At 37.3% G+C, this 25,656-nt stretch overlaps 5 protein-coding genes across 6 annotated transcripts; 2 read left to right on the top strand and 3 right to left on the bottom strand.

The window, feature by feature from the left end:
• Positions 1 to 676: 676 nt before the first annotated feature.
• On the bottom strand, positions 677 to 3,606 carry lgals3bp.1 (galectin 3 binding protein, tandem duplicate 1). Of its 2 annotated transcripts, XM_055152727.1 has the most exons (6): positions 3,455 to 3,606; positions 3,166 to 3,273; positions 2,868 to 3,074; positions 2,659 to 2,793; positions 2,284 to 2,566; positions 677 to 1,963 (listed from the first exon to the last, which is right to left on the bottom strand). In XM_055152727.1, the coding sequence occupies exons 2-6, from the start codon at positions 3,248 to 3,250 to the stop codon at positions 862 to 864; spliced, it is 1,812 nt and encodes a 603-aa protein (XP_055008702.1). In that variant the 5' UTR covers positions 3,251 to 3,273; positions 3,455 to 3,606; the 3' UTR covers positions 677 to 861. The 2 variants fall into 2 exon arrangements, with proteins under 2 accessions (XP_055008702.1, XP_055008701.1); XM_055152726.1 differs by having other exon boundaries at positions 3,166 to 3,571.
• A 29-nt stretch (positions 3,607 to 3,635) lies between these two features.
• cant1a (calcium activated nucleotidase 1a) lies at positions 3,636 to 7,860 on the bottom strand. Its single transcript, XM_020933454.2, has 4 exons — positions 7,694 to 7,860; positions 4,862 to 5,521; positions 4,556 to 4,759; positions 3,636 to 4,365 (listed from the first exon to the last, which is right to left on the bottom strand). Exons 2-4 carry the CDS (start codon positions 5,496 to 5,498, stop codon positions 3,995 to 3,997), a joined length of 1,212 nt encoding a protein of 403 aa, XP_020789113.1. The 5' UTR covers positions 5,499 to 5,521; positions 7,694 to 7,860; the 3' UTR covers positions 3,636 to 3,994.
• Positions 7,861 to 8,175: 315 nt separating this feature from the next.
• Positions 8,176 to 10,178, bottom strand: syngr2a (synaptogyrin 2a). The gene is made up of 4 exons (XM_020933137.2): positions 9,963 to 10,178; positions 9,387 to 9,624; positions 9,178 to 9,311; positions 8,176 to 9,101 (listed from the first exon to the last, which is right to left on the bottom strand). Exons 1-4 carry the CDS (start codon positions 10,059 to 10,061, stop codon positions 8,910 to 8,912), a joined length of 663 nt encoding a protein of 220 aa, XP_020788796.1. The 5' UTR covers positions 10,062 to 10,178; the 3' UTR covers positions 8,176 to 8,909.
• Positions 10,179 to 18,941: 8,763 nt separating this feature from the next.
• On the top strand, positions 18,942 to 21,717 carry LOC110168373 (ribonucleoprotein RB97D). The gene is made up of 5 exons (XM_020933813.2): positions 18,942 to 19,029; positions 19,102 to 19,184; positions 19,257 to 19,352; positions 19,460 to 19,606; positions 21,595 to 21,717. The coding sequence occupies exons 1-5, from the start codon at positions 18,993 to 18,995 to the stop codon at positions 21,715 to 21,717; spliced, it is 486 nt and encodes a 161-aa protein (XP_020789472.2). The 5' UTR covers positions 18,942 to 18,992.
• Positions 21,718 to 23,325: 1,608 nt separating this feature from the next.
• cenpx (centromere protein X) lies at positions 23,326 to 25,302 on the top strand. The gene is made up of 5 exons (XM_020935300.2): positions 23,326 to 23,442; positions 24,732 to 24,783; positions 24,850 to 24,903; positions 24,983 to 25,071; positions 25,145 to 25,302. Exons 1-5 carry the CDS (start codon positions 23,407 to 23,409, stop codon positions 25,157 to 25,159), a joined length of 246 nt encoding a protein of 81 aa, XP_020790959.1. The 5' UTR covers positions 23,326 to 23,406; the 3' UTR covers positions 25,160 to 25,302.
• The last annotated feature ends 354 nt before the right edge of the window (positions 25,303 to 25,656 follow it).

The raw sequence follows: 25,656 nt of genomic DNA on the forward strand, positions 1-25,656 counted from the left end.
ATAATTAACATGTCAGAACATTTGATAAGTATGTACCAGGTTAGTCACAATAAACCAAGCAATCTCAAAATCAGAGTGAGTAAACCTTCTCTTCAAAACAGAAGAACTGTCTTGTGCTTACAAATCCTTCCAGACTTCTCAGAAATGTTGGAGTCATGTTATGTTGTAAACTGTGGTTGATCACAAAAAGCCTGTCCAAACATGCATGTACTTGTTGTCAGTCTCTCCAATAGGTGACACAGCAAAACAGGTAAACTTGAAGGTATGAAGAGACAAAATGTACTTTCATCATTGTATTTTCCAATGTACATATGAATAGTATAGAATATATCAAGGCTACTTCACAAATCAAGTCTCACTTTTGTAAAAGATAATTATGGGTTATTATATAGTTAGTTGAATTTTGAAGATTAGAATAAAATCAGTGTTAAATATCAGGGATTTTTTGTTTTGTTTTCTATATTGAACTGATGCAAATATATATATATATTATATATATATAAACAAATAAAAACACAATATAATATTAGCATTGATACATTGTCCTTTCCTGTTATGTATTTATTTATTTTTTTATGCAGTGTAACATTTACTGGAAGCCAGCCTACAAGGAAACTCACACTCAAACCTGTAGTATATTTTAGATCAGGGAACAAAATGCGAGAAAACCAGAGAGTTCTGAAAACAGTTTATTTGTGTGTATCCCATAAAATCACCAGTGATTATAAAAGTCAGTATATATTATATTGGTAAAGATAGACAATAGATAAACATATTTCAAATATTCAATACATAACAATAAAGATGCATACATTGTTCTCAGTTATTATAATGATTGGAACTTTTGAAACTTCCTGTTTATCAATTGTACACAGGTCTCACTACAAAAATAAATGTGTACTCGTCATTTGGGCATGGGTAGGTCAGAGACTGTGTAGCATTTGTGGACAGAAATGACAAATTGTTCTTGAAGTCCTGAACCTCACATACATACCTGTCCTGGCACAGTAGCACAAGCTTGTTGTGAAACACAACACCTGGACTGGAGTTGGCTTCATAACTTAGGAGACTGGCCATTGGGAGAGACTGACACCTCACACCTCGATTTGAACACTCATATTGGTTCATGTACATATCTGCAGCCCAGTTTATTCTTCTGTCCTGGAAGATTGAGCTGCTGTGATATGGGGTATAGATAGACCTACGTCTATCATCATTGTAACGATATGATTTCCGTGAACCATATGAACGATATGATGATCCGTATGATGGACCATATGGTGAAGGTGTACCATATAAACCACCTGACTGTGTTTGCCCAGAGAGACTGAAGGAAATGCTCCACAAGGAAGAGGTGTAGATCCGTGGTTGGTAAGCAACATCATTAATGACCATCTTCACTCCGGATTTAATACTGGTTAAAAGTTGGATATTAAACTGTAGGGCCTTGAGAATGTTTTCATTAAAGACATTCTTATGCGTGTTATAAAGTGAGAAGTTTGACATCATTTGAGTGACAGTCAGCTGTTCAGCAGGAATCATGGGAAATCGCACTAGAGATAACAGCCTGACCTGGCTGTCCAAACTAGTTTTAGCATTGTTTAAGATCCAGTCTTCCACAGCCTTAAGTACATATAACTCATCAGACACAACTAAATCTGAGCGAAGCAAAAGACCACTGAGGAGACCCTCAGAGATCTGGGCCCAAACTGAACTCCTGGTGAAGTTCTCGAAATTCCAGGCCAAAAAACGGAGACAGTTCTCTTGCAGTAAAAAGTCTTTGGTCTCTAAGGCATATTCATGAAGAGACACTTGTGTTTCAAAGGAGCTGTCATCAGGAAGTATTTGCCTGAAGAGAAGACCTGTGTCCGTCTTTAGTTGTTCCATCCCAAACTGAGAGGCCAACCAGTGAAGACATTGCACTGAGGAGAAAACGGCATCAATCCTACGAGTGTACAGGTACCTAAAGAAAGAAGTGATATTCTTCAGCATTTTAAGGTCGGATATTTAGGCTATTGCAAATAAAAGCCTACATTTGCATATACTCTTCAATCAATCAAGCCATTATATGTAACATAAATGTAACTATATCAGTCTGATTTTGTACCTTTCTTAGCAAAAACTACTACTTTAAAACATGTAATTGTAGTTTAGCTGTATGGATTTTTTTTTTTTTTTTTTTTTTTTTTTTTAGATCAGACCCACTCGCTACTCTTCCAACCATTTATCCTATCATAATACTAGTACTAGCAATACTTTTAACTAGATATTTTTAATTATTACCTTATAAAGGAGGGAAAATGTGGTATGCAGTCCGGTACAATTTGAACTGTAATGTTTTTTGTATCTGTTGTAATATTGAAAGCCTGCACATATGAGAGTATCACTTTGTGTGCACAAAATGTTGTTGAATCCGTTGTTTGCAGTGTCTTGGCTTGTGAAGCTGAACTTTGAGCAGTGACTGTAAGATCGCAGAATCTCTCATTGTTGAAAATTTCACTCAGATGATCAGACAACCCAATGCTGTGATCAAGGGTGTAGGATGAGAGTGGTAATTCTGACACAACTAAAAAAAAAATTATTTGTAACATTAAACATCATGAAAGTATTAGCAAATCATCATGAAAGTATTAGCAAAATAGTTCATGGTTTCAATACCTCCTGGATCACATTGTACTCCAACGTCCTCCTTGTGGGTGCAGTCTGTAATCCCCCATCCTTTGAAAATACAAGCATGTAGGTACTTCTCTGTACCTTTGCATTCCATGTCATCCAACCATATTGGCCCAGGAGCTATAATAAAAGACAATGATACTTATTACTTGATTGTGAACACCGCCCTCTTCTGGTAGAAAGGGGAAATTAACCTTTTATATCATAGTTTTGTCCTGTCAGAACAGATTTTGCACGAGGGAATTTCAGCTGGCGACACACAACGTGGGCTTCATTGAGGTCCCATCCATCGTCGCACACCGTCCCCCACTCTCCTGCATGGTAGATCTCCACTCGACCCCCAAAGAGGAGATTAGAGCCTGTAAGTCTTACGTCGCCCTCCTGCACTTCCGAACTCCGCTCTACACAGAAACACAGCAATGTCTAATAACTACTGCAGCAGAAGTATCAGCTCAATGATTTCCGCGTAATGCACATGTCAAATCAACTCACTGAAGTTGCTGAACTGCCCGGATACGTTGCATACCAGGAGAAGTAGCCACAGCCACAAGAAGCAAAAGATCTGATATTTGAACATTTTGGAGAACAGTGAGGTACAGTCTAAAATTGACAAAAAAGGACAATTAAACTGTAGGTTAAGATGGTAAGATACATATAAACTTTTAAATGGTAATACATGGAAATAATACAAAGTTCGTTCATCAAGACTAAAAATCTGTGCAAATATGACCTGTGCGCAACTATGCAACATACAATAATCATTAAAGTGTGAAAATCCTACCTTCACCAGCTTGGACCCAAGGAAGTGCTTCTCTTGCATCAAAACCAGACTTACAGACTGGTTTAAGTTTCGTTTCACTTCTAACCCAGATTGAATGTGTTGTGTAATAGACAACATGTCGTCACTTGTGTTAGATAGTAGTTATAACAGGAACAAATGGTAGTAAAAACACAGAACTGTATTCAACGTTTTTCTTTTTACTTAGCCCCAACAGGTTACATATCGCAACACTTAATTTACAACAAAATATATCCTTCAAAGTTCAAATAAAATAGCAGATCTGGATGTGAAATATTGTGCAATACCAGACATGTTTTATGTATAAAATGAAACATTACAGATAAAATCACAGTCTAATGTATAATTTGGTTTACATTCATCATTTAAAAAGCTGTACAGTACTGTAGAGGCTTTTATTTGAAGAAATTAGAAACTGGAACTTTGCCCCTTTTTGTACTCCCAACAGCGACTGCAATGTAAACAGGACAGGACCACGGAGCAGTGGCCCTAATAGTGAAGACTTTGTAGTCTGTCAGTGCGCTAAATAAATTCCACTCCTTCATATTTCACATCACCAATCTTGGTCTCTGGCAGGAGGATGCGTCCATCAAGAGTAAAGGCCATAATGTATGTAGCTATTTTACCAGCATCTTCCTCAGATTTCAGAGCCAGGATGATTTGGTCATCTGTGTTGGGAACAAACTTGAAGGAGGAAAAGCCATGAGTGGGGTTGAGGTCCCCCACATGGCTCACACGGATGTCTTTAAAGTCCGCTGAACAGCTGAGCACCATGTTAGTGCCACGGCGCTCATCTGCGGTTTCCTCATAGCGCTGTTTACTGGCACGGCGAGGAAGGAAGAACCAGCGCTGCAGCGTGTCACTCCAGGCCGCTGATTCATGTATAAAATAACCTGTGGGGAATGGAAACTGTAATTACATACTGCATATAGAGACTATCAAACGGTTTAGAAATGTATGTACATGTTTTACACGCCAAGCCAACCTTACAAAACATTTCTGAAATTTAGTTCTTTAAATACTAAAAATGGGCGTGGACTGGCATAACAGGTTTGTGCACATCTCAGCTCATTTTAATCTTACCTGGAGGTTCTATTCCTGCAGCCACCTTGAGAGCCTTGTACCTAGGCACCCAGTTCTCGTGTTGAACATCTCCCCTGAAGCCCACCACTTTCACCCACTCAGGGTTATTGTTGACAAATTCACCCTCAGTAGTTGTCCACTCCTTCCCCAGACCACCAACATAGAGATGCTCATCTTTCACTGCAAGCCACTCAGCTTTAAAGCCTATCAACACAGGATTAATGGATTATTGTCCCAAATGTTCAGAATACACTTAGTATATTTAAAATGTATATCATGCTATAGTAATTGCATTATACAATGAACCTTTGGCAACACTGCCATCCCCATCAGGCAGAATGACCCAGGGCACAGCCTTGTTTCCTTCAATTTGATACACTACTCCAGTGCGGTCATCCACAGTGTACAACTTTCCATTGAATGCTACGAGTTCTGACAGCTCCATTCCTCGTCCTTTCTCTGACAGGTGGCTCTCCAGCACCACGCGCTCTGTATCCCACTCCACACTCACTTTGTCCCCACTCTCAGAGACCAGCAGGTGTCCTCGCCGCATGTAACTGAACCATGTCAACTTCTTGTCACTCAGTGAGCTTGTGTCCAGGTCAGCGATGACCCCAATGCGGTAGCGGGTGCCCTGGGGTGTGCGCTCAGGTGGAGTGAGGGGATAGGTGTCATTGTAAAGGACCTCATGATTGGACTGCCTAGAACTAGACTTCCAACTGGTGGAAGTTCTGGAGTGAAAGCCTGAGTTTAGGTGCATGAGAAGCACCAAAACCAGAGCGAGTGAGAGCAGCACAGCAACTATGGGCCTCCATTTTAGGCGGAAACGAGAGTCCGTGGTTTTGGCCATGGAAGCCAACAAAGGGAGGCCTCCTACAGAGATGCGCAGAGGGTTCATGGGATCATTTTGCTCCAGTCGTGTGTTGCCTGGGACTACAGGCATGGAGGAGGAGGGCTTACGCTGACCTACAAAAAAGACAGAGAAATAAACACTTTATTACAGATAAGTCATCATTAGACAGGTCACATTCATTAGACAGGTCACATTTTAAGTGTAATATATGGCTGAAACAAATATAGACAATATACAACAAAATAACTAATTTTATGTTTACTGCTACACCATAACATGCTAACCATAAAGCAAACCCATGATATGCTTTTCTAAACTTACCATATTGTGAAGACACATGAATTGCAATAAATAGCACTTACTTTATATCAATAACGAGTTACAGACAGACAGAAGTGACTAATTCTACCTTCTACAGCTCAAATCTTATCTTACTACTAAAAAATGACAAAATGTTTCTCAGTAAAGAAGTACACAAGACAAATTATGCTAAAAAAAATCCTCTATGTTCCATAATTTATTGAATCAATATTACTGTTCATAACTGAATAATGTGGATAAAATCTCAAAATGAAATCATTAGTCATAGTTTACCCATAACAAAACACCTATCTGAACACAAACTGGTCTTCATAATGTCAACAACAAAATCTATACGCTTTTTCAGGTGAATACAATAGTTGTCGTTATTAATCATGATGACAGACTTGTTTGTCCTGGTTATACACTCAAGAAATCTGTGCAATGCTTAAAAACATAGCATCTGGATCTTAACATTATTAACGGGCCACACAATTCAAATTACTCACATAGTCTTCATTAGATGTAAGTCTCTTCAACCCAGTTTCCTCTTTAGTTATCCAGACTCACATAAGTGAAATGTGACAATATGAGTAAAAGCACACATCTTATTTGAATGAAACTGCATTAACAAAAGCAGGTTGACCTACTCAAAGCCACAAGTCCCTTTTGTGTACATACAGAATGGGAGGGGCGCTATCATTTATGATAAGAGGAGAAGCAATTCAGGTATATCAGGAAATTCTTAAATAACCCACAAGGCAAAAAGCATACAGACAGTTTTAAGACTTGAATTTCAGGCTTATGAGAACACATTAGGATACTGACTTTATGATATGCCCTACACTCACCAGACAGAGAGAGTGTAGTTTGAAAATTGCATAGTAGTAATTCTGGTCTACATCAAGGAATCTAACTATAAAGATTTTTCTAGTTAGTTTCTTAAAGCTCTCACTTGTGATAGAAGATTCAGGTTAAGGAGAGGAGAAGCTGAAAGACTCTTTCATAAAAAGGCCTTGTGCCAAACAGAAGACCATTTAACCAGGGCCTTGCATCACTGAGACACTCTCACAGATTATCTTGCCTACAACTTCAATACATACACATACAATATTATGAAGTTACATATTTTGATGCCCTTACCCCTTCGTCTCCTTCCCAACCTTGAGGTCTGAGTCATTAATCTCAACTTTGCCAACAACTTCACAGAAAATACCTTTTTGTCAGCCCTCCTGAATATGTGCCTGGGGACTAAGACCAGAGGCACAATAGCTGTGAACTTTAGCTGGAGTAAAGATTATAACAAAGTCCAAAAGTTCAAACAGTGCGGTTTATTCATTGGTCAAGTATCAATCCAGTCAAAGAAAAGTAATCTTATACAATGACTAAGGAAAATATTACCTTTTACTAGCGTAAAGGTGAATGGGTGTGCGTGTTCCAGAGGTGACTCTAATGAATGAGTGATGTAATAGTTTCCTGAATAGCAGCACAGAAATAGCCTATTAAATGAAACACTGCAAAATAGTGCACTGTCTCAAATCTTTGACACAGGCATTATGCTTAGTGTACAAGGCTACAAACCAGAACGCAAGAAACGGTGTCTTAAGTCGGGAGAAGGGATGTTGGCCTAATGAAGTATCATAAATAGTTTATTAGTTAATAATAACGCTATAGGGCATTATTACACTAAAGTCTAAACACTCATATCACCGACACAGACATATTTGTCCGTTTTTACCCGGCGAAATACGGGAATGATGAAGATATTCTCAAACAAACACATACTTTGTGTCCTGCACACATTTGACGATACTATTTATGACTAAAGCAAAGATGTGTGCAACTATAACTACTACGTGCGGTTTATGTCCCTCAATGGTCCCTGCCTGCTGCTCCTCAACAGGCAACAAGAGGAGTCCTCGGTCTCTTCACAGCCCCCCGAAACATTTCCCACGTAGCTGTGTTTCGCTTTACATGACACTCACCACATATGCTCGAAGTCCCGCTCTCCGTCCAAGCTTACGTGAAGTTTAAATACCATCTTGACATTTTTCTGCTTGGTTGTCCCACCGTTCCACTGACGCTTATCACTTCCTGTATGTGCAGGTGACGACATGACGTGGCCAGTTTACGCGCACTGCATGGCGCTGCTTTGAGTGTCCCTCGGAAATGTGAAAATTCTACATGAGCACACCTAGTCTAGTCAGGTGACTTCACAAGACCAAAGGAAAGTACCTTCACCAGGCGTCACTAACGACTATACTTACAAATTCTGCTTTTACAGCAATATTAATCAAATGATTCTAAGGTGATACACATCCCCTAGATTTTAACAGTTATAAAACAGAAAATGCACATTTTTTTTCATTGAATGGCAACTCCAATACAACACAAAACCGTTGGTAGGCTGTTCGTTTTAAGTAAGCCTATGCAAATATTTGCCGAAATTATGTTCTTAACACTTGCATCCGTGTTTAGGTCGGTTTTATTTGGCAGGTCAGGTTACACAGAGCACTGCAAAGAAAGGGCATTTGAACTGTTTTGTAAATCACATGACTATTATAAAGCATTTATGATTTCATAAAAGACCGAGTGAACAATGTTGGAAAACTTTGTTACAACCTATGACCAAAAATTTACAACAAAAAGAAATACTATTTAAATTCTGTGTAACTTAGCAATAAAATGATGTTCGTCCAAGATTGAAATATAAAACACAATTACCTGAAAAGTATACACAATTTTAAATTATAGTTTGTACATAAAAATGCAATAATCACAGCCCTGTGAGGCTGAATGTCTTTCAGTGCACAAAGCCAATTTTCAGTGGTTAGAAAAACAAAAGCAAACAGTAACTTTGAAACCAGTCACAAATTTTCCAAGCAAAACATTTGGTATTGCAGCCATAGTATAGATACATTACACACTGTGCTAGTTGATAATGAAAGCTTCATATTCAGCAATCAGTGACAGAACTATTAAAACAGTCAACCAAACCCTGTTGGTTACTTCCTTGAAGACAATGCATTGGTAAAGTTAAGTGGGAATACCTGTTCTGGTACAAGTCTTATTAATATGGCACAACTAGCCAAACCAAACTCTCAAAATGAAATAAAATGCTCAGACATCCAATAAAGCAAAACATAAAAGGCAGAGTGAGCGTGAACAGTCCCAAAAAGTGGTACAGGCATATTTGAGTCTTTAGTAAGTGGGTGGCTGGTACTCTCCTGCTCCAGGCCCTTGACTGGAGAAAGGGGACTGTTGGTATCCTGCTGGTACACCACCACTCGGGGGATAAGGAGAGGTGTGGTCATTGGCAGGATCTGTGTAGGCCTGGTTCAGATCAGTTACTCCTTGTTTATACTTCACAAATGCAAAATAAGACAAGAGCCCCTGTGAAGACATTTGAATGGTGGATTATTACACTTTGTCATTAAGAAAATATCTTGCTGTTAGTAGTGGGTCTTACCCATGAAAGGATTGAGAAGAATGAGAAAGCAATGCCAGCCCGAGCAGCATCAGCTGGTACCGCAGTCGTTTCTGTTTGATGCCACTGACTGGCCAGTACACAGAAGCAGATGAACCACAGCAACGTCCATAAACCTTGGCAATGACAATAACAGATAGCAGATAAATACAGAGAATATGTATGGATTACAGTTGTAAAGGCTACCTTACCTGAAAACCCCAAATCTCCAAAGACAATGTATCTTCTGTCTTTGGCATTGCTCATTTGTGGGAAGTAAGCATCCAGCAGCAAGAAAATGACACAAGCCACGAAGGCCAGGACTCCAATTCCCACTGCATAGCTGCAGGCACTGTCATTTTGGTTGTACATGCATTTGCTTTCAGACTCAGTTTGAGTGTTGATGTAACCCTCTGCAGTGATCGTTGCAAACACCACGATGGAAAAGATCTGCACCGGGGAAGAGCATTTGGTAACAAATCAGTTTCCAGTCAAACAATGAGTATTAAACATTCTTTAGTTAATAACTGGCAAAACAAAACAGTATCAAACGTGTTTTCAACCATATTGACAGATTATTTATATCTGATTAAATTTATATAACTGAAATTTAAAAAAAAATTAAAAGCAAAATATAATAGTTCAGATGCCACACGGGCAAAAATCTCCGAGAGACAAACAATGACATGGTTAAACCATTTATATCTATAAATATATCTCCATATGTCACCATCCATCTGTTAGACAAACGCCACCAAAGCTATCAACATTTCTGTAAAGTCACTCACCCAACTTATGATGCGCAAAATAGTCTGCGGCTGTTTAAAAAAACTCGCCAAGTCAAATGCACCACCGGCAAAGGAGGCACCGTATGCAGTGTTTTGCATTTTGTGAGGTGTAAGTGAAGACACTAGCTGGTTAGTTAAAAAGAAAGTAAAGAAACTTTTCTATCAAAGTTCTGTCAGATTATCAACAACACTTCCTGAAAACTTTAACGGCCCGCCCCCAACACGAGGCGTTCAGGGACGTCATGGGCTTCAGTTCAAACTAATCGTGCTCGCAAAACACTGAAGCCTAATAGTATAGCTTAAGCACAAATAAAATAGTAAAAAGAGAAATGCCATAGTTATCCCGGTTAATTTAGATAATGGCAGGATTTTAGATGATGAAAAGCAGTGACATAAAAGTGAAAAATAACGAGTTAAAAGTACAGTAGAGCGTGCCTCAAATTTGACCGTTAGAGGGCAGCAGCAGAATGTATGTATAATGATGTTCATGTTTTGTGTTTGTTTGTTTGTTTCGTTCGTAAAAATTGCCCAGCTCTCAGTGTTACTTAGTCCCCTGTATCTTCTTATCATTTGCTCCACTCCTTTTTCTCCATACCAAAATTTGGATGTAGGCCTATCAGATCACACATATTTAAATTATCTATGTCTATCTGAACAGCTTTAGTGTCAAATCAAATCCAGTTTGATTTGTATAGCACATTTAAAAACACCTGCAGTTCATCAAAATGCTGAACAGGCCATAAGTCATTTTGTTCAATATTATATCAAAGTGTTCTGATTCAGGCACAAACTCTGTCTCTTTGAATGTAGAAATTCAAATAATACAAATTTTCTAGAACACATGCATTTTATCCAATTCACTTAATGTTTATAGCAGTGGCAGGACATCAGGGCCTTCAAGGCCTTCTCTGCTGGCCTAAAAAGTATCTGAATCACACGCTAATGTTATTTATATTATTATTAAATAATTCCAAATGGTCTGTCCGCTTCCTTTCATAGTTTTTTCGATGGTTGTGCTGCTTGCCCACATGTATTTTCATATTAAAGCATTTGACCAATCATATTTCAGTCGTCACTTGTTGCTAGGCAGAGTCAAAATCAAAGAAGTGTCCCTGAGGCTTTCACACTCATGGATCTATTATCCTATTATCCGTTCTACAGGAACTCGAACACAAAATGAATATCGATGAAACTGTTGCTTCAGCCAATCAGATTTTGAGTTGGTGTCGCCAGGGTCTTCTAGCAGACGTACGGCAACGTCACCGGATTCAGAGCCGTGATTGGACTGTCAGAGCGCGAACCAGTCAAAGCAGCAAACTACATTTGTAGAGGAACCAGGACTAAACCAGGTTTAAACCTGGACTACACCAGGTCTAAATCAGGACTATATCAGGACTAATCTTGGACTTGAGAGAGAGCAAGAGAGAGCGAGAGTGAGTGTCCGCAAAACGCGATCGCGTGACAGCTGAACTGAGCCCTGTGCAGCGCGGAGCACCGGTCCCGGCGCGGTCCTTTCGTCTGTGGTCACCCGACAGTCTATGCGAGCGCACCTTCGGGCCAGTCCCGACAAACAGTCCTGGTTTAGTTCTGGTTTAGTCCTGGTTTTGCACCCCCCTCTCCTCACTTCTCCGTGCACGGAATCTTTATACTGTGTTTCTGTGTAATAAGATGCTTTTATAACCATAAAATAGTTATTGAGGAGTGGATTGTTTCAGACAGAGCACTACTGAAGGCCTAGGTGTGAAATGCACGCTCCGCCACTGGTTTATAGCACATTTTATAAACATGACAGTTTCCAAAGTGCTGGACAGATACACTATGAAAACAGTGCTGAGGTATTAAACTTTAATATTCTAGTCAGTTTCATTTTTCTATATTTTTCTTTAAAAAGTTCATACACATTCATTGTGAATCTAAACACAAATTTCAATCCACACGTTTTTGAATCTCATTTGACTGACATTCTGAATTCTGTAAGAAGGCTACAGATCTGGACCGAGGACAGTGTATTGACGCTTCAGGCATCACTGGAGTGCACAGACTGGGAATGCTTCTTCAATGCTTGTGATAACATGGACGAATTGACAAGTACAATTTCTTCCTATACAACGTTGTGTGAAGAGTGAGTGATCATATACCCAAACAATAAACCTTGGGTAACTAAAGAACTTAAATATGTCATTAATAAAAAGAAAAGGGCTTTTTCTCTGGTGGATCTTTTAGAGAGGAAAGCTGTTTCAAGAGAGAATGGAAATGAAATTAAGAAAGGTAAAATAATCTATAAAAAAGAAGATTCAACTGCAGTACACTGAGGGTGATTTAAGAGCAGCCTAGATAGGAATCCAGAGCATCTGTTAACCATTCAGACTGAGTCTAAACAGCTTATCTATATAAATGGTATAAATGCAAATGATCCACCAAATGCTTTTAACCCACTCAGGCTCAAATTAATTTTTAGTATCAGGAAAAATCTGATATTTGGGGAAAAATATAATATGGGGTAGTAATATACAATTCTGACTTTTTTATCCTTTGTAAAAAAAAAAAAAAAAAAAGTATTTTGCACTTCTGGCAGGCCGTTTGCGTGTAGCCATTCTTGCACAGTCTGCATCGCCCACGTTTATCAGCATGGATGGGAGAAAAGGCTCCTGAGTAAAAAAAGCTCATATAATATGGATGTGGAGTAAGTAGGTAATTGGAATTTAGCTGTTGCAAATCTGCAATGCCTGCCTGGAGAGGGTTAATTCAGTTTTTTTGTAGATTTGAAAGGACACACCTCTATGGCAATTATTCCAAGCTGTGTACTTTGCTTGAACAAAATAGGGAAAATAACATTGTGATTTCTCAGGAAAGTGTCACAAAACAGCCAAAAAGGATATATGTTCATAAAGCTGTAGGCCCTGATTCCATTTGTGAGAAAACACTGCGCCACTGCGCTGCGCAGCTTAGTGGCGTGTTCACCAGACTTTTCCAAATGCGCTTGGACAGTGGGCACATCCCCAATACATGGAAAACATCTACCATTGTGCTTATCCCCAAATCCCAAAGGCCAAAAGAAAAAAATAATGAATTTAGGCCTATAGCACTTACCTCTCTTGTCATGAAAAACATTGAGAAAATGTTTAAATAAATTATCCTTAGTTTTGTAGAGAGTAAACTTGATCCTCTCCAGTTTGCATTTCAGACCAGGAAAGGAGTTGATGATGCCAAGATTTTTATCTGTCTGTCTAACTGTCTGAAAGTGTCTTCTCAAACACCGGTTCTCCTCAGCGTTGTGTCTTGTCTCCGATTCTGTATATAATGTACACAGACCTCTGTAGGAGCAGTCAGGAGGGCAGCTACCTTATCAAATTCTCAGATGACACAGTACTGCTGTCTCTCCTGCAGGGCACAGAAACAGGCCACAGTAGGGCCCTCTCCAATTTCATCACATGGTGTGAAGACATTTACTTGGATTTGAATGTGTCAAAAACCAAAGAAATTATAGCTGACTTAAAAAAAAAAACATTTAGATCATGAGGTCAGTATCATAAATGGAGGAAATGTGGACTCCTACAAATACTTAGGTACAGCATTTGATTCAGAGCTAAGGTTTGACAAAAACACAGATTCTATTGCAAAAAGAGGTCAACTGAGAATCCACCTGCTGCACAAACTCAGCTCTTTTAATGTTTCTAAACCAATACTGTGTGCTTTTTAACATTCTTTTATTGGAAGTTTTTTAATTTTTTTCTTTTACCTGTTGGTTTTATGGGTTATCAGTCAAAGACAAAAACAGCCTGAACAACATTGTAAAACATCCTCAACAGGTGTGCAGATGGCCAACCTCAACTCTTCATGGAGCAGGAGGTGCTCCAGAAGGCAAAATGTACCATTGGCAGCACAAATCACATTGTAAGAGAGGTTCTCACTGCTGCCCTCTGGGAGGCGCTACCTTGCTCCTAGCAGGAAAACAAATAGATTTGCAAATTCCTTTATTCCCTCTGCCATTCTGCTCCTAAACACAGAGGTGAAATAGGTTGAGCCAAGTGTATTTTTATGCTTTGTTTACTGTTCTAATGTTGTTGTTCTGTTCTGTATCAGGCCTTTGCACTTTATGCATCATTAGCTCTGATGCCCATAATTGTACAAGCACCTGACCTGTGTTAAATGTGTGTGTGTGTTTATACTGTAGTCTGTGACTGCAAACAGAATTGCCCCTTGGGGATAAATAAAGTTTTCTAATCTAATCTAATCTACATGTATAGCACTTGTGCTCAAACACCACATGTGAAATTCTCATTCAAAAACTCATACTATAGTAAAGTGAGTGGTAAAGTGTCTAGTCAACAAATCAGTAATGTAACATTTTTTTTGTATATATTTTAAATGAGATATACACGGGCAAAAATATACGTAAGTACTAGTGTTGTTAAGGTTACTTTTAAAATGTATTCCCCTACAGATTACAGATTACATACCCTAAAATGTAGTTTGTAACGTAATCCATTCAATTACTTAAAGTGAGTAACATAATCTGAATACTTTGGATTACTTGATATTGTCATGCTTTTTAAAACTACATGAATGTAACAACCACATCCTGCAAATTCTTGTTTGTTCAGTCTTTACTTGACCATATAAAAAATATTATTGATAGAGAAATGCTTTATATATGAGATCACAATTATGTCCATCTACTGATAGATGTCATATTGTATTAGTTTAGTCCTAGTTTAGATCTGGTTGTAGTCCTAGTTTAATCCGGGTTTAGTCCTGGTTTTAGTTCTGATTTTATTCCTGGTTTAGTTGTAGTTTTAGTTCTGGTTTTAGTCCTGGTTTAGTCCTGGTTTAGTCCTGGTTTTAGTTCTGGTTTTAGTCCTGGTTTAGTCCTGGTTAGTCCTGGTTTTAGTCTGGTTTTAGTCCTGGTTTAGTCCTGGTTTAGTCCTGGTTTTAGTTCTGGTTTTAGTCCTGGTTTAGCCCAAAATGTGAAAACTGCAAAATACCGCCATGTTTATTTCAACAAAGTAACTGTAATCCAATTACCACTTATGGAAACAGTAACTGTAACTGAATACAGTTACTCATAATTTGTATGACAGTACATGTAATCTGTTACTCCCCAACACTGATAAGTACACATTTATTTATTTTTATTTTATATGTCCACCATAAGCTTGCCTACATGGTAATTCTGTTGCATATAATGTTTCACCATATACCAATAAACCTTTCTGTCTTGCATTAAATCAGTCACATATCTCTCCACAGATCTGACTTGTAACTTGGCCTGATGGCATGTCCTTGGATACAGATAAGTTTAATGCCAAATGAAGTACTACCTATGTAGCCATAGCTATAACAGCTCAATAAACACTGCAGGAGGCAGACCCTCAACAAGAAAAGTTACATAGAGATATGGGAAGAAACATGTGACTTTTTTTTTTGTCATGGATGTTCCAGGAGATAATAGATCTAGAGGTGTTTATATTTTTATTGAGACCTTATTTAAATATGAATAAAAGAAATGTATCTCAAAATGAAATGTATTTCATTTTGAGCATTTTGGTTTCACAAACTGTTTGGTCAAAGCGCATAACAGGCTTTTTGGCATTCATAGACACAAGGCACAAATATTTTCCAGAAGAATGACATGAAAGAATTTTAATTATTGTTTCTAAATATATAGTATATTGTGTAACGGATGGTAAGTTTTTTTCAATAGTTTTGACACATTTCTCTATAGGAAATTGCAGAACAGCTCACACAAAATCCTAAACAGAATTTTACTTTTCCTAAACAAAAGACTTTGGTCATGTGTTTTTCTGTGCTCTTTCATTCATTTGTCAGAGCAGCTCAAAAGCCTCAGTCCTGCTCTGAGGCACCATGGAGAATCACTGGTTTAGTGAAATCGGTCATTGGGGTTCACACTTATACAGAAGAATTTTGGATTGGAAAAGCTTTGTCTAATACCTGCCTGTATTACATTATGTAAAACCAATTGCAAAGTAGATTTTGCAGTATGTGATCAAAAATATTTATGCTGAAGAACACTGAAAGGTGTATCAAATACATCAACACTACTTTTGCTGAAGCCCTTCTCCTTGACACACATGTGAAATACACAATATTTGATTTCACTGTTCATGTATGTTTGTGAATGAGAGCTGTGCCAAGTGTTTTGAAAAAAAAAAGCCTGAGAACTGTATGACCTGGTGAGAACTGTTCCAAATGATGTGCCCACCTGAACCTCTGTTTAGTAACAAAATGTTGCTTAAATCCGTTTGGTCTCAAATGTTATTGTGAAAACATAACTTGGTAGTAAATGGTAATGGATATTTTTTAGTTAGAGCAAGTCGGATTTTTTACAATATTTGAATTGCAAATAAATAGCGGTGCGTGTTTGAGCTTATTGTTGTTTTTTAAATTGTTTATCACAGGACACTTTCACTTTCAATAACGAAAGCCAAACAGAACAATAAAAAACTCTGTGAGAACCCAAAATCTACCAACGAATGTTTCACACATGAACCAAATGGACAAGTTCCTCAGCAGAGCACAGATGTTTGAATGTGCCTATAGAGAAACATCTTAGTATATCCAGTGACATGTAAATGTCTTGTCTGATTTTAAATAAAGAACACATGCATTACAAAAGCAGTCTTATTCTTTCAGTTTATTTTCTTTAGCATTTTTTTTTGTCAAAAACTTTTTCTTTTTTTTTCCCAATAGCTTTGGCACATTTTCTGAAAGTTTTCATAAATATGGTAACTTTTTGCACAATTTGCAAAACTAGACACTAAATTCAGAATGTTTGAAAAGTAAACTCTGTGAACAAACGTAAAAAGGACACATTATCTTTAAAATACAAACACAGTCATCAGATTTATAAACTTATCTCACCATCATCCAGATGGAGAATGCGGCACATTTAGATAGTGTGAGGGACTCACTATCTACAGTGAGATTTATAGGACCCTGATAGTTTGACAATTTTTACACACCAATTTAGGGACCAAAAAAAAACATTTTTTTCTTCAAATCTGTACTTTTTAGCAGTTGGTATCTAAACTGTGCAGACTTGAACCTAAAACTCTCCAAATTCCTTTTTTTTTTCCCAATTACTTTTGCACATTTTCCAAAACCTTTCAGAAATCTGTCAAATTGTTTACACAAAATTATTTACACAAAACACCAAAAAATTCAAAAGTACAAAATCTTGCTTTTCACACAAACTTCACTACAGAAGTCTTTTAAGTAATGTTTCTAGAGCTTCTGTGTCTGTCTATAAAATATCTTCATAATGTGATTTTTCTGTGTTCAGTTTTATCCTTTGTGTCTTTGGTCTATTTCTACATGCAGAGAGACTGTTGCAACCTGTGTTTAAGTCAGTTGTTGGGTTTTAGGTTCTACAAAAAGTGTTTTGTTGTTTTAATAAGAGAGTTAAGCTTTAAAATGAACATAAGAACAGTAACAAGAACTGAGTACTAGTATTTGCTCTTGCTTGACAAATTTTCGAATTTGTACCAAAAAGTTTACTTTTAGTGTCAAAGTGATTGAAAAAAAACTACTGCAAAATCAAGTCGAATTTTTACAAACATAACACATAAAATACTGTTATAGACAAAAAGACAAAGCTGTTCCAGCCCCAAATTCATCTGTGTAAAGTGTGACCTCTAGTGGCAAATGCTCTGAAACTGTGATTCTCTGTTGTCACTGAGAGCAGGACCAAGTCTTATGAGCTTTTTTTAAAAGATAAACTTGAATTATAGCATTTGAATGTCAATGGCATGAATCAAAAGAATGTGGTCCTTGCACAATGAGTAAAACTGTAAATAACTAGGCATGAACAGGGGTTTCTGTGACCTCATGGAAAATATATGACACTTGACATGTGAGTTTTTGTGAGGTAAAACACCACAATGCCCCTGGAGCCATGTCATGTCAAGTCATGAGACTTGAGTCTCTGACTTAAGTCGACATATATTATTAATTCTTTAACATTCTTTACACTATATCAAACCTGAAAATCTAGCTATAGGCGCAGCATGTATGAGTCTTTTGGTATAATTTCTTACAGTTCTTTATTTTAGGGAGCAGCTGGCAATTTAAAAGAAGCTGTGAGATAAATGTTTTCAAAAAAGAAAAAAAAAAAAGAAAAAAATACTCCTCACACCTGTTATACAATGCAAACTTTTAATTTTAATTCAATTCAAATTTCAGTTGCTTTAGCACATTTTCTGAAACTTTAATACTCACACAAGACACAAAACAAATTAGAATGTTTGAAAAAGTAAATGTAAAATAAGGTTAATATATAAACACAGTCACAAACACAAACACAGTCATCAGATTTATAAACTTATTTAATCATCATCTGGACACTGTACGGAGAATGCTTTCACACTTTTATACTTGTAGTGTAAGGGAGTCAGAGACATGCATAACCAGTAGGACCAGTTTCACACTGTTGCTGATGGTCTGAGTGAGGTATATATTCTAAATATGTTCAAAATCTTACACAGTTGTTTAGGAAATAAAAAAGCATTTTGAATGAAAACTAAATTCAGACAGGTTTCACAAGTCTTTTATGTTGTGATTTCTAATGCTTCTATGTCTGTCTATAAAATATCTTATATATAAAATATCTTAATATTGTGATTTGTCCTTTGTGTCTATGGACTTTGGAAAGTGTATGCAGTAAGTAAGTACACAGAATATAGCGTGTGGAGAGAGAGTTGGAATCTACATTACAGTTGCAATCTGTGTTAAAATAGTTGATAGTTGTGTTTTAGGTTCTGCAAAAAGTGTTTTGTAGTTTTGATATAAATGGCCCTATATTATGCAAAATTGACTCTCTGTGATCTTTAAGCCATGTTAAAATGCTGTTACCGCATCAAAAGAGTTTTGTTTTCAGTTTGAGAGAAGAACTCGGCCTAAATATGCAGGTTTGTGCGTTAAACGTGTGAATAACTAGGAACCCTCCTGCTCATTTTACAGGATGGGAGGTGATGTTGCAACAAGTATTTAAGTGCACCTTGTCCTTCACAAATGGCATTTCAGAAACAGCTCCTGAAACTCACGACTGGTTTGTCACCTCTGCTTGCTACCTTTGCTTTTTCTGAAATGCAGAATCATATTAACAATATTTTTTTCACAGATAAAATGGAAGCAGCTCCTAAAAGGGTTTTCATCTGTCTCCCAAAGAAACACATTGCCGAATTATCCAAAAATTATGATTTGGTAAGTTTAAATGTTGTATCCAAACATTGTGCTTTTTAAGAACATTTTTGGTAATGTTGTTATGTTTTCCAGGAACATGGGTTATTTGTAAAAGGTTTGAATCCCTATTTGAATGAGGGATATGTTCAGGCGTATTTTAGAGAATGGGGAAATGTCACCGGTTGCAAGGTAAACAGTGGTATGCTTGACTGGATTCTCATTTGTTTGAATATTAAAACAAATGATAATCTATATATTGTTGTTTTTTTGTTTTTGTTTTTTTTTCAAAATCTTAGATAAAGAAAGCCTCCTCAACTGAAAACAACAAGGCACTGGCATATGTGAGGTTTGCAAGTGAGAAAGAAGCAGACATAGCTGACTGGAATGGCCCTCACTTTATTGGAGGAACTGAAGTGACCGTAAAAAGAGTGGTTAGTCCTAAGGTGAATCAACAAAAAAATATTTAATCAAGTTGTAATCCTTTATTACTGTTCATATTATTTATATTATTTATTATAGCCAAATGGTACACATAGAAATATTGTATTAGGATATGGATTGTATGGGGGTATTTTATTTATTTATTTTATTTGTACTAGTAATGCAATAAGGTACCATACTTGAACAATACTTTTATACAGAAATTACATAAAAATATACATAAATTCTACTAAAAACTTTTTCTTTGATCCTTGAAGAAAAAATACATAGCATTAATTTGTAATGAAGCTTCCTATTAATGGGTTTCAGCTCCAAGTTATATGCAACATTTTGAGGATCTCTTCACATGACCTCACAATTATATTTAATACAGATGAGGCAGCTAAATTAAATAATGTTAACACGTTGATTTCTGTTGTAAATAGTGACTTTCTGGCTCTAGTCACTAATAGAAATGATCAGATTCATTTGTGAATTTACCTTTTGAATATTTCATGGGAAAGTACGTTGTAATCAATGGGGGAAAAAATTACTTTTGACTCCCATCTGCGATTATGACATAAATACACTCAAGAATCTGAAAACTACCAACTAAAAAGACAGAATATTTTGTTTTAAATTGTTAATCACTATGGCAACAGTTCTAGAATTAGTCAATATAATAATAATAATAATAATAATATAATAATAATAATAATAATAAATATAGCCGCAAGCGGCAATGATCGGCCCTCGCGCGTGCTTACGCCGCGCTACGCAAACACCGCACCCCGCAAATGCTGCACCTCACACTGACCCTAATAAGCATAAAATTAAACTTTACCCTAATCGTAATCCTAACCCCAACCCTAGCCCTTTAAATCTTAATCTAACCCTGCAATTTTCCAAATTTGGCCAAAAAAAAAAAAAAAAAAAAAATCAAAGATGGCGGACTTCCGGTTTGAAAGGGGGGTGGTCACAATATACATTTTTGTTCTTATTGCCATGATGCAAAAAACTCCAAAGTTTTTGTAGGGCGTCCTATTGGCGAAGGCAGATGTTTGGCCTGTTGCCATGGTATCACGATGGGAAATGGCATGGGGTCGTCATTGACTTTTTTGATCAAGACCATGTCATGAATCTGTCTACCAAATTTTATATATCTACAACAAAGTAAATGTTTGCAGTACCATGCAATTTCCCTAGGGGGCGATATTGTGCCTGTCTGAGATTTTCTTATATAAATCTGTTCAGGGTCGGGGTGTCAATCAACGATTAAAATTTGCATGAAATCGGCCAAAGTTTTGTGCCAGAATTTGTAGATTTTACCAATGGAGAGTTTATGTCATCGCTATGGCAACGCCATAAAAAATATGACATGGGTGTCATTGACTTTTGGATCAGGATGCCAAAATGGAATTTTGTGCAAAATTTCAGAAATTTTTGAGCAACTATTTGGGAACAAATGATTTTCTTCCATATTAAAATTTGTTTCAATCTATAGGGGCGCTAATACGTCAAATTAATAATTTTCACATTAAGTAGCTTTAGGGCAGAGAGTTTAACAAATGTTTCAAATTTCAATGAAATCAGAGTTCGTTTGAGCAAATGGGAGCAATTTGTAAATCTCCTAAATTGTGTGCATTTTTTGTTGCTTCACTGCTCAGAGACCATAAGACAAACTATACATTTTCGGAAACCTCAGGTGCATTGCTACGTGATCGCGAGGGTCCCTGGTCACTACGGGTGAGTCACATCGCGCCATTCCATTTTTCGGCCACTTGGAGCATCGCTTTGCGAAAATAATAGGCCCTTCGCCAGCCTCTGTCGCTCGGGCCTAATAATAACAATATTTCTGAAAGTCATGGATAACTTTCTATAGCTTATTCTTGTTGTCAAAATAAAAATATAGTTATCTTGGTAGCTTACTTTTTAACAGTACCCAGATCAATAATTAGACATTGCTGGTTACATGTGGTTAGTCCTGTTCAACATCTTCCTCTTGTTTCAGGTGGAGGGAGAGAAAGAGGAGCAGGTGGCTGCAGTGGTGACTAAACCTCGGCCACGGCGTTCCATGGGTCTGGGATACATACTTGAAGATGCCCAATGGTTAGATGATGAGCTGGAAGAATAAACCAGAAGAAAATATTTTTAATGTTTTACTTTGTACTATTCAATGATGCCATTTAAATCTGCTATAGACTACTCATAATTTATATAAAGCTCTTTTATATTAACTGCAGCGGATTTTATATTTGTCTTTGCTGCATTTGTGGGTGACAATAAATGTATCCATATGTTACATGTAACTACATTTTTTTCACATCTCATAATGACATTTCCATTGTAGACAAGGCACAACTGCTGGAATGATAGCCTAGATTCTAGAAAATTTAATGATGACTGATATTGAAGTTTTATTATATAGGCCTATTTTGGAAGGGAAACAACATTGGGGATCTGGATCTATGTGCTTTGAGAATTATTTTATAATTATAGTCTGGCTTCTTGAGGTCCTAGGTAGCCTAATAATATAGACAAACTAAAACATACATAAAAATAAGTGACTTCAAAGAGTTTAATTTCTTTCTTCCAATGTTATATCCAAATAAAGGCTCTTTATGAGAGTGTGTTGTTTACACAGACCTTGACATCCAGGCATCTGAAACATGTATGTGTATGTGTAAACAATAGGGGGTGTAACGGTACGCAAAAATCATGGTTTGGTATGTACCTGGATTTTGAGGTCACAGTTTGGTTGAGTATGGGAACAAAATGTAAAATCAGTTGTTTATTTGTGTGTTTATTAAACCAACAATTTGTTTTAACATTATACAAAAGGGAAAATAAAATAAATGCAAAGTGCTGCTTTGTAATACCAATAAATTAAATAAAATCTTCTCAAATAAACAACAAATATATGAAATATTATTATTATTTTTTTTAATGCATTCCTTGTAAACAGTAAACAAACTTTTCAAAAAGTAAAGCACTGCACAGATTGCGGCGCGACCACCGTAGTTTTGCGAGAATTCATGTGGTTCGGAGGGACGTAGTCGGGGGGGGGGCTGTTGTTGTCAAGGCGGCCACCCTAACTATAAAGCTGCAGGAAACACTGCCACCCCAATCAGGGACGAGCTCCCTGTAAATATTAAAGAGCCGGGCCTTCCGTGTAGCTGCACATGTAGTGGTGGAATGTAAACACACACAAATTGTGCGAATTCACTTGTGCACCGCCCCGTACTGAAGCCCTGTACTGAAACGGTTCAGCACGAATACATGTACGTTACATCCCTAGTAAACAACACACTGATCTGTCAAAAATAACCTTTATTTGGGTAAAAAAAAATAATAAGTGGTCCCTAGTGTGTTGGCTAATACTGTATGTGCCACTCACATACAGTTCTCCTCACTTGTGTTGAAGTGATATTTTGTTATAGGTCGAAAAGTATGAGGCAAGTCACAACTAAACGGTCAACAAATGCTCGATAACCTCTTACGATGAGAAGACGAATACCTTATGTGAATCATATTCATGTTATATTTACATATTCTAAAATTATATTCACAAAAAACAGCACCAGAGGAATTCAGGCGACCGCAGCGAGTCCAGAGCAGTGATTGGGTCTGACTAAAATGGTAAATGGTCACATTTTTCTATAGCGCTTTTCCACCTTCAAGGCACTCAAAGCGCTTTACAACAAGGAACCACTCACCCAGACATTCACTCACACATTCACACACCAGTGTACGCAGACACAAGATGACGTCATAGTCCTGAGCCAATCGTTTGCAGAGCGCCAAGAGCCTCTCATTGGAAAACATGGCGGACATGGAAACAGAAATAACATTTAAGAAGGTAATCTTGTGTATTTTCCTTTCATACAGGCGCTTAAGCATGATTTCTGAGCGAAATATTGAGCCATAAAGTACTGAGCAAATATCTAGTCGCTTAGGCACAAATCCTAGATTATAATGGATTGTACATACGGTCTTTTATGGGCAAGATTCGAGAGGTTATTTGTCTCTTTGCACATTTTCCGAACCCTTTAAAAAATCTGACAGATGTCCACGCTTTACCAACACAAGAGGTAAAACAACTGAATGTTTGATGAATCTAACTTTGTGAACAAAAATGTTAAACACTCTCGTAAAAAGGGCACGATTGGTTAAAATGTAAACACGCCTGGAGCATTGTTAGATGTGTAGTCTGAAAGAGTCAGAGACCTTTAGGGCTAGTTTCACACGTATTTAGGTAACAAAAAACCTGTGATTTTAGTTTTTTAACTGTCAGCTTTAAATTGTCTGAATGAAACCTCCCACAGGTTTTCACTACTGGAGTCTTTTGCATTGTTTCTAGTGCCTCTGTGTCTGTCTATAAAATATCTTCATATTGTGATGCCTGTGTGTTCAGTTTTGTCTTTGCAGTATTTAGGTACGCAGACTATTGATACTCTGCAGTGACATCACGCTGGGGGTGTTCTACATGTATGTGTATGGCAGAATCAATTCATCAGTTACCATGCTGACACAATGTACACTTTAGCAAAGACAGCCAAAAACGTTTTTGATAGTCTGAAAACTCAAGAAAAAAAGGGATTGTGATTAGTATGAGCATCCATGGTTCTGTTCAGGTGTTTGATTTTCAACAAAAAGGAGAAAATTATTATTTGACAAACTGTTGGCTAATGTGTAATGTCTGAGAAGGACCTGTTTAACAGCACAAATCAGATCACCTGTTGTAGTTCCAACTAAATCAGTTCTTTATGGTCACATTATGTTAAAATAAAGATCAGATTAAGACTCAAATAGAGCATGCTTGCAGTTTGCATGACACCTCCAGGGAATATTGATGACATCAACGGCAAAGTATCAATAGCAGGTACAGAGTGAGTGTTATTGTTTTTAAAATAAATTGTTGTGTTCATTGTGTTTCAGGCACTGCAAAAAATGTTGTAGCTTTTAAATCTAAGTTAAGGTTTGAAAATGTTTAAGGTTGTGCCAACATGAATAAGTGAGTGTTTGCTCTCTGAGTGGCCGAAATTTTGATTTTAGTGTAGATTAAAGCAAAAAAACTGTAAGCCAGTCCTAGGTAATGAATAGTAAAAACATGGCTGCCTTAATTTTAACTTTCTTTAATTGTTTCAGGAGACTGTAAACAAACTCTTGTCAAGTTTCTTCAAAGAGGACAAGACAAAATGTAAGTTTACTGCAAAGAGTTCATATTATATGTTTATCTTAATCTTATCATGAAATTGTGTTGCAGTGAGTGGCGATGCAGTGGTGCTCATGGCAGAGATGTTAAAAATATTTGTCCAAGGTAAGTTATAGGAATTGCCTTTTACACTTTTTTGCAAATGCGTTTTATTGCCTATACAAAGTTTCACTCTTACCCACAGAGGCTGCTGTAAGATCACAAAAACAAGCTGAAGCAGAGGACTGCAACCAAGTAGACATTGAGCATTTTGAAAAAATCCTGCCACAGTTGGTAAGAAATTGTAGGAAAAAAAAAAATCACAACAAAATGGCTGCTTTTATACAATTTTCTCTCCTCATTTTAGCTATTGGACTTCTAGCACAAACAAGCCACAAGATGGAGCCACACTGCTGCATACTTGGCCTATAGTTCTTTTCTTGTACAACCTATTTTTTTATCTATATTGATAATTCTTTGCGTGCATAATAACTCCAAGCATTATTATTAAATGCTTTACCTGTATTAGCGTGGTCTGGACAATTATTGCACAAACTTGTAGCACTCTGGGTTCACGTCTTGTCCGCTAACACCCACCTGTGCTTCTCAGTGCAACAACAGGTGCTTCCAGCGTGCTCCGTGGCGCCTTTCATCAAAGCATCCTGGAGCAGTTGGAAGCAATTAGAGTAATAAGGGCAGCAGCCAGTCCCTTAGATGATGACAAGTGCCAGGAAAAAAGGAGTACCCCCTCTGGCCACTTTGAAGTTCCCTTTTGCTGTCCTCCGATGTTTAGTTAGAGGTGGGGGAAGGGCAAAGGGGGACCTAGCTGCTGCACAGTGAAAGTTGAAGTGAGTGAGTGTGTGTGCATGTGCTAGCCAA

Source organism: Boleophthalmus pectinirostris, unplaced genomic scaffold (assembly GCF_026225935.1).
Source record: "Boleophthalmus pectinirostris isolate CB_2022bp ecotype Guang Dong unplaced genomic scaffold, ASM2622593v1 HiC_scaffold_17, whole genome shotgun sequence".
Lineage (NCBI taxonomy): Eukaryota > Metazoa > Chordata > Actinopteri > Gobiiformes > Gobiidae > Boleophthalmus > Boleophthalmus pectinirostris.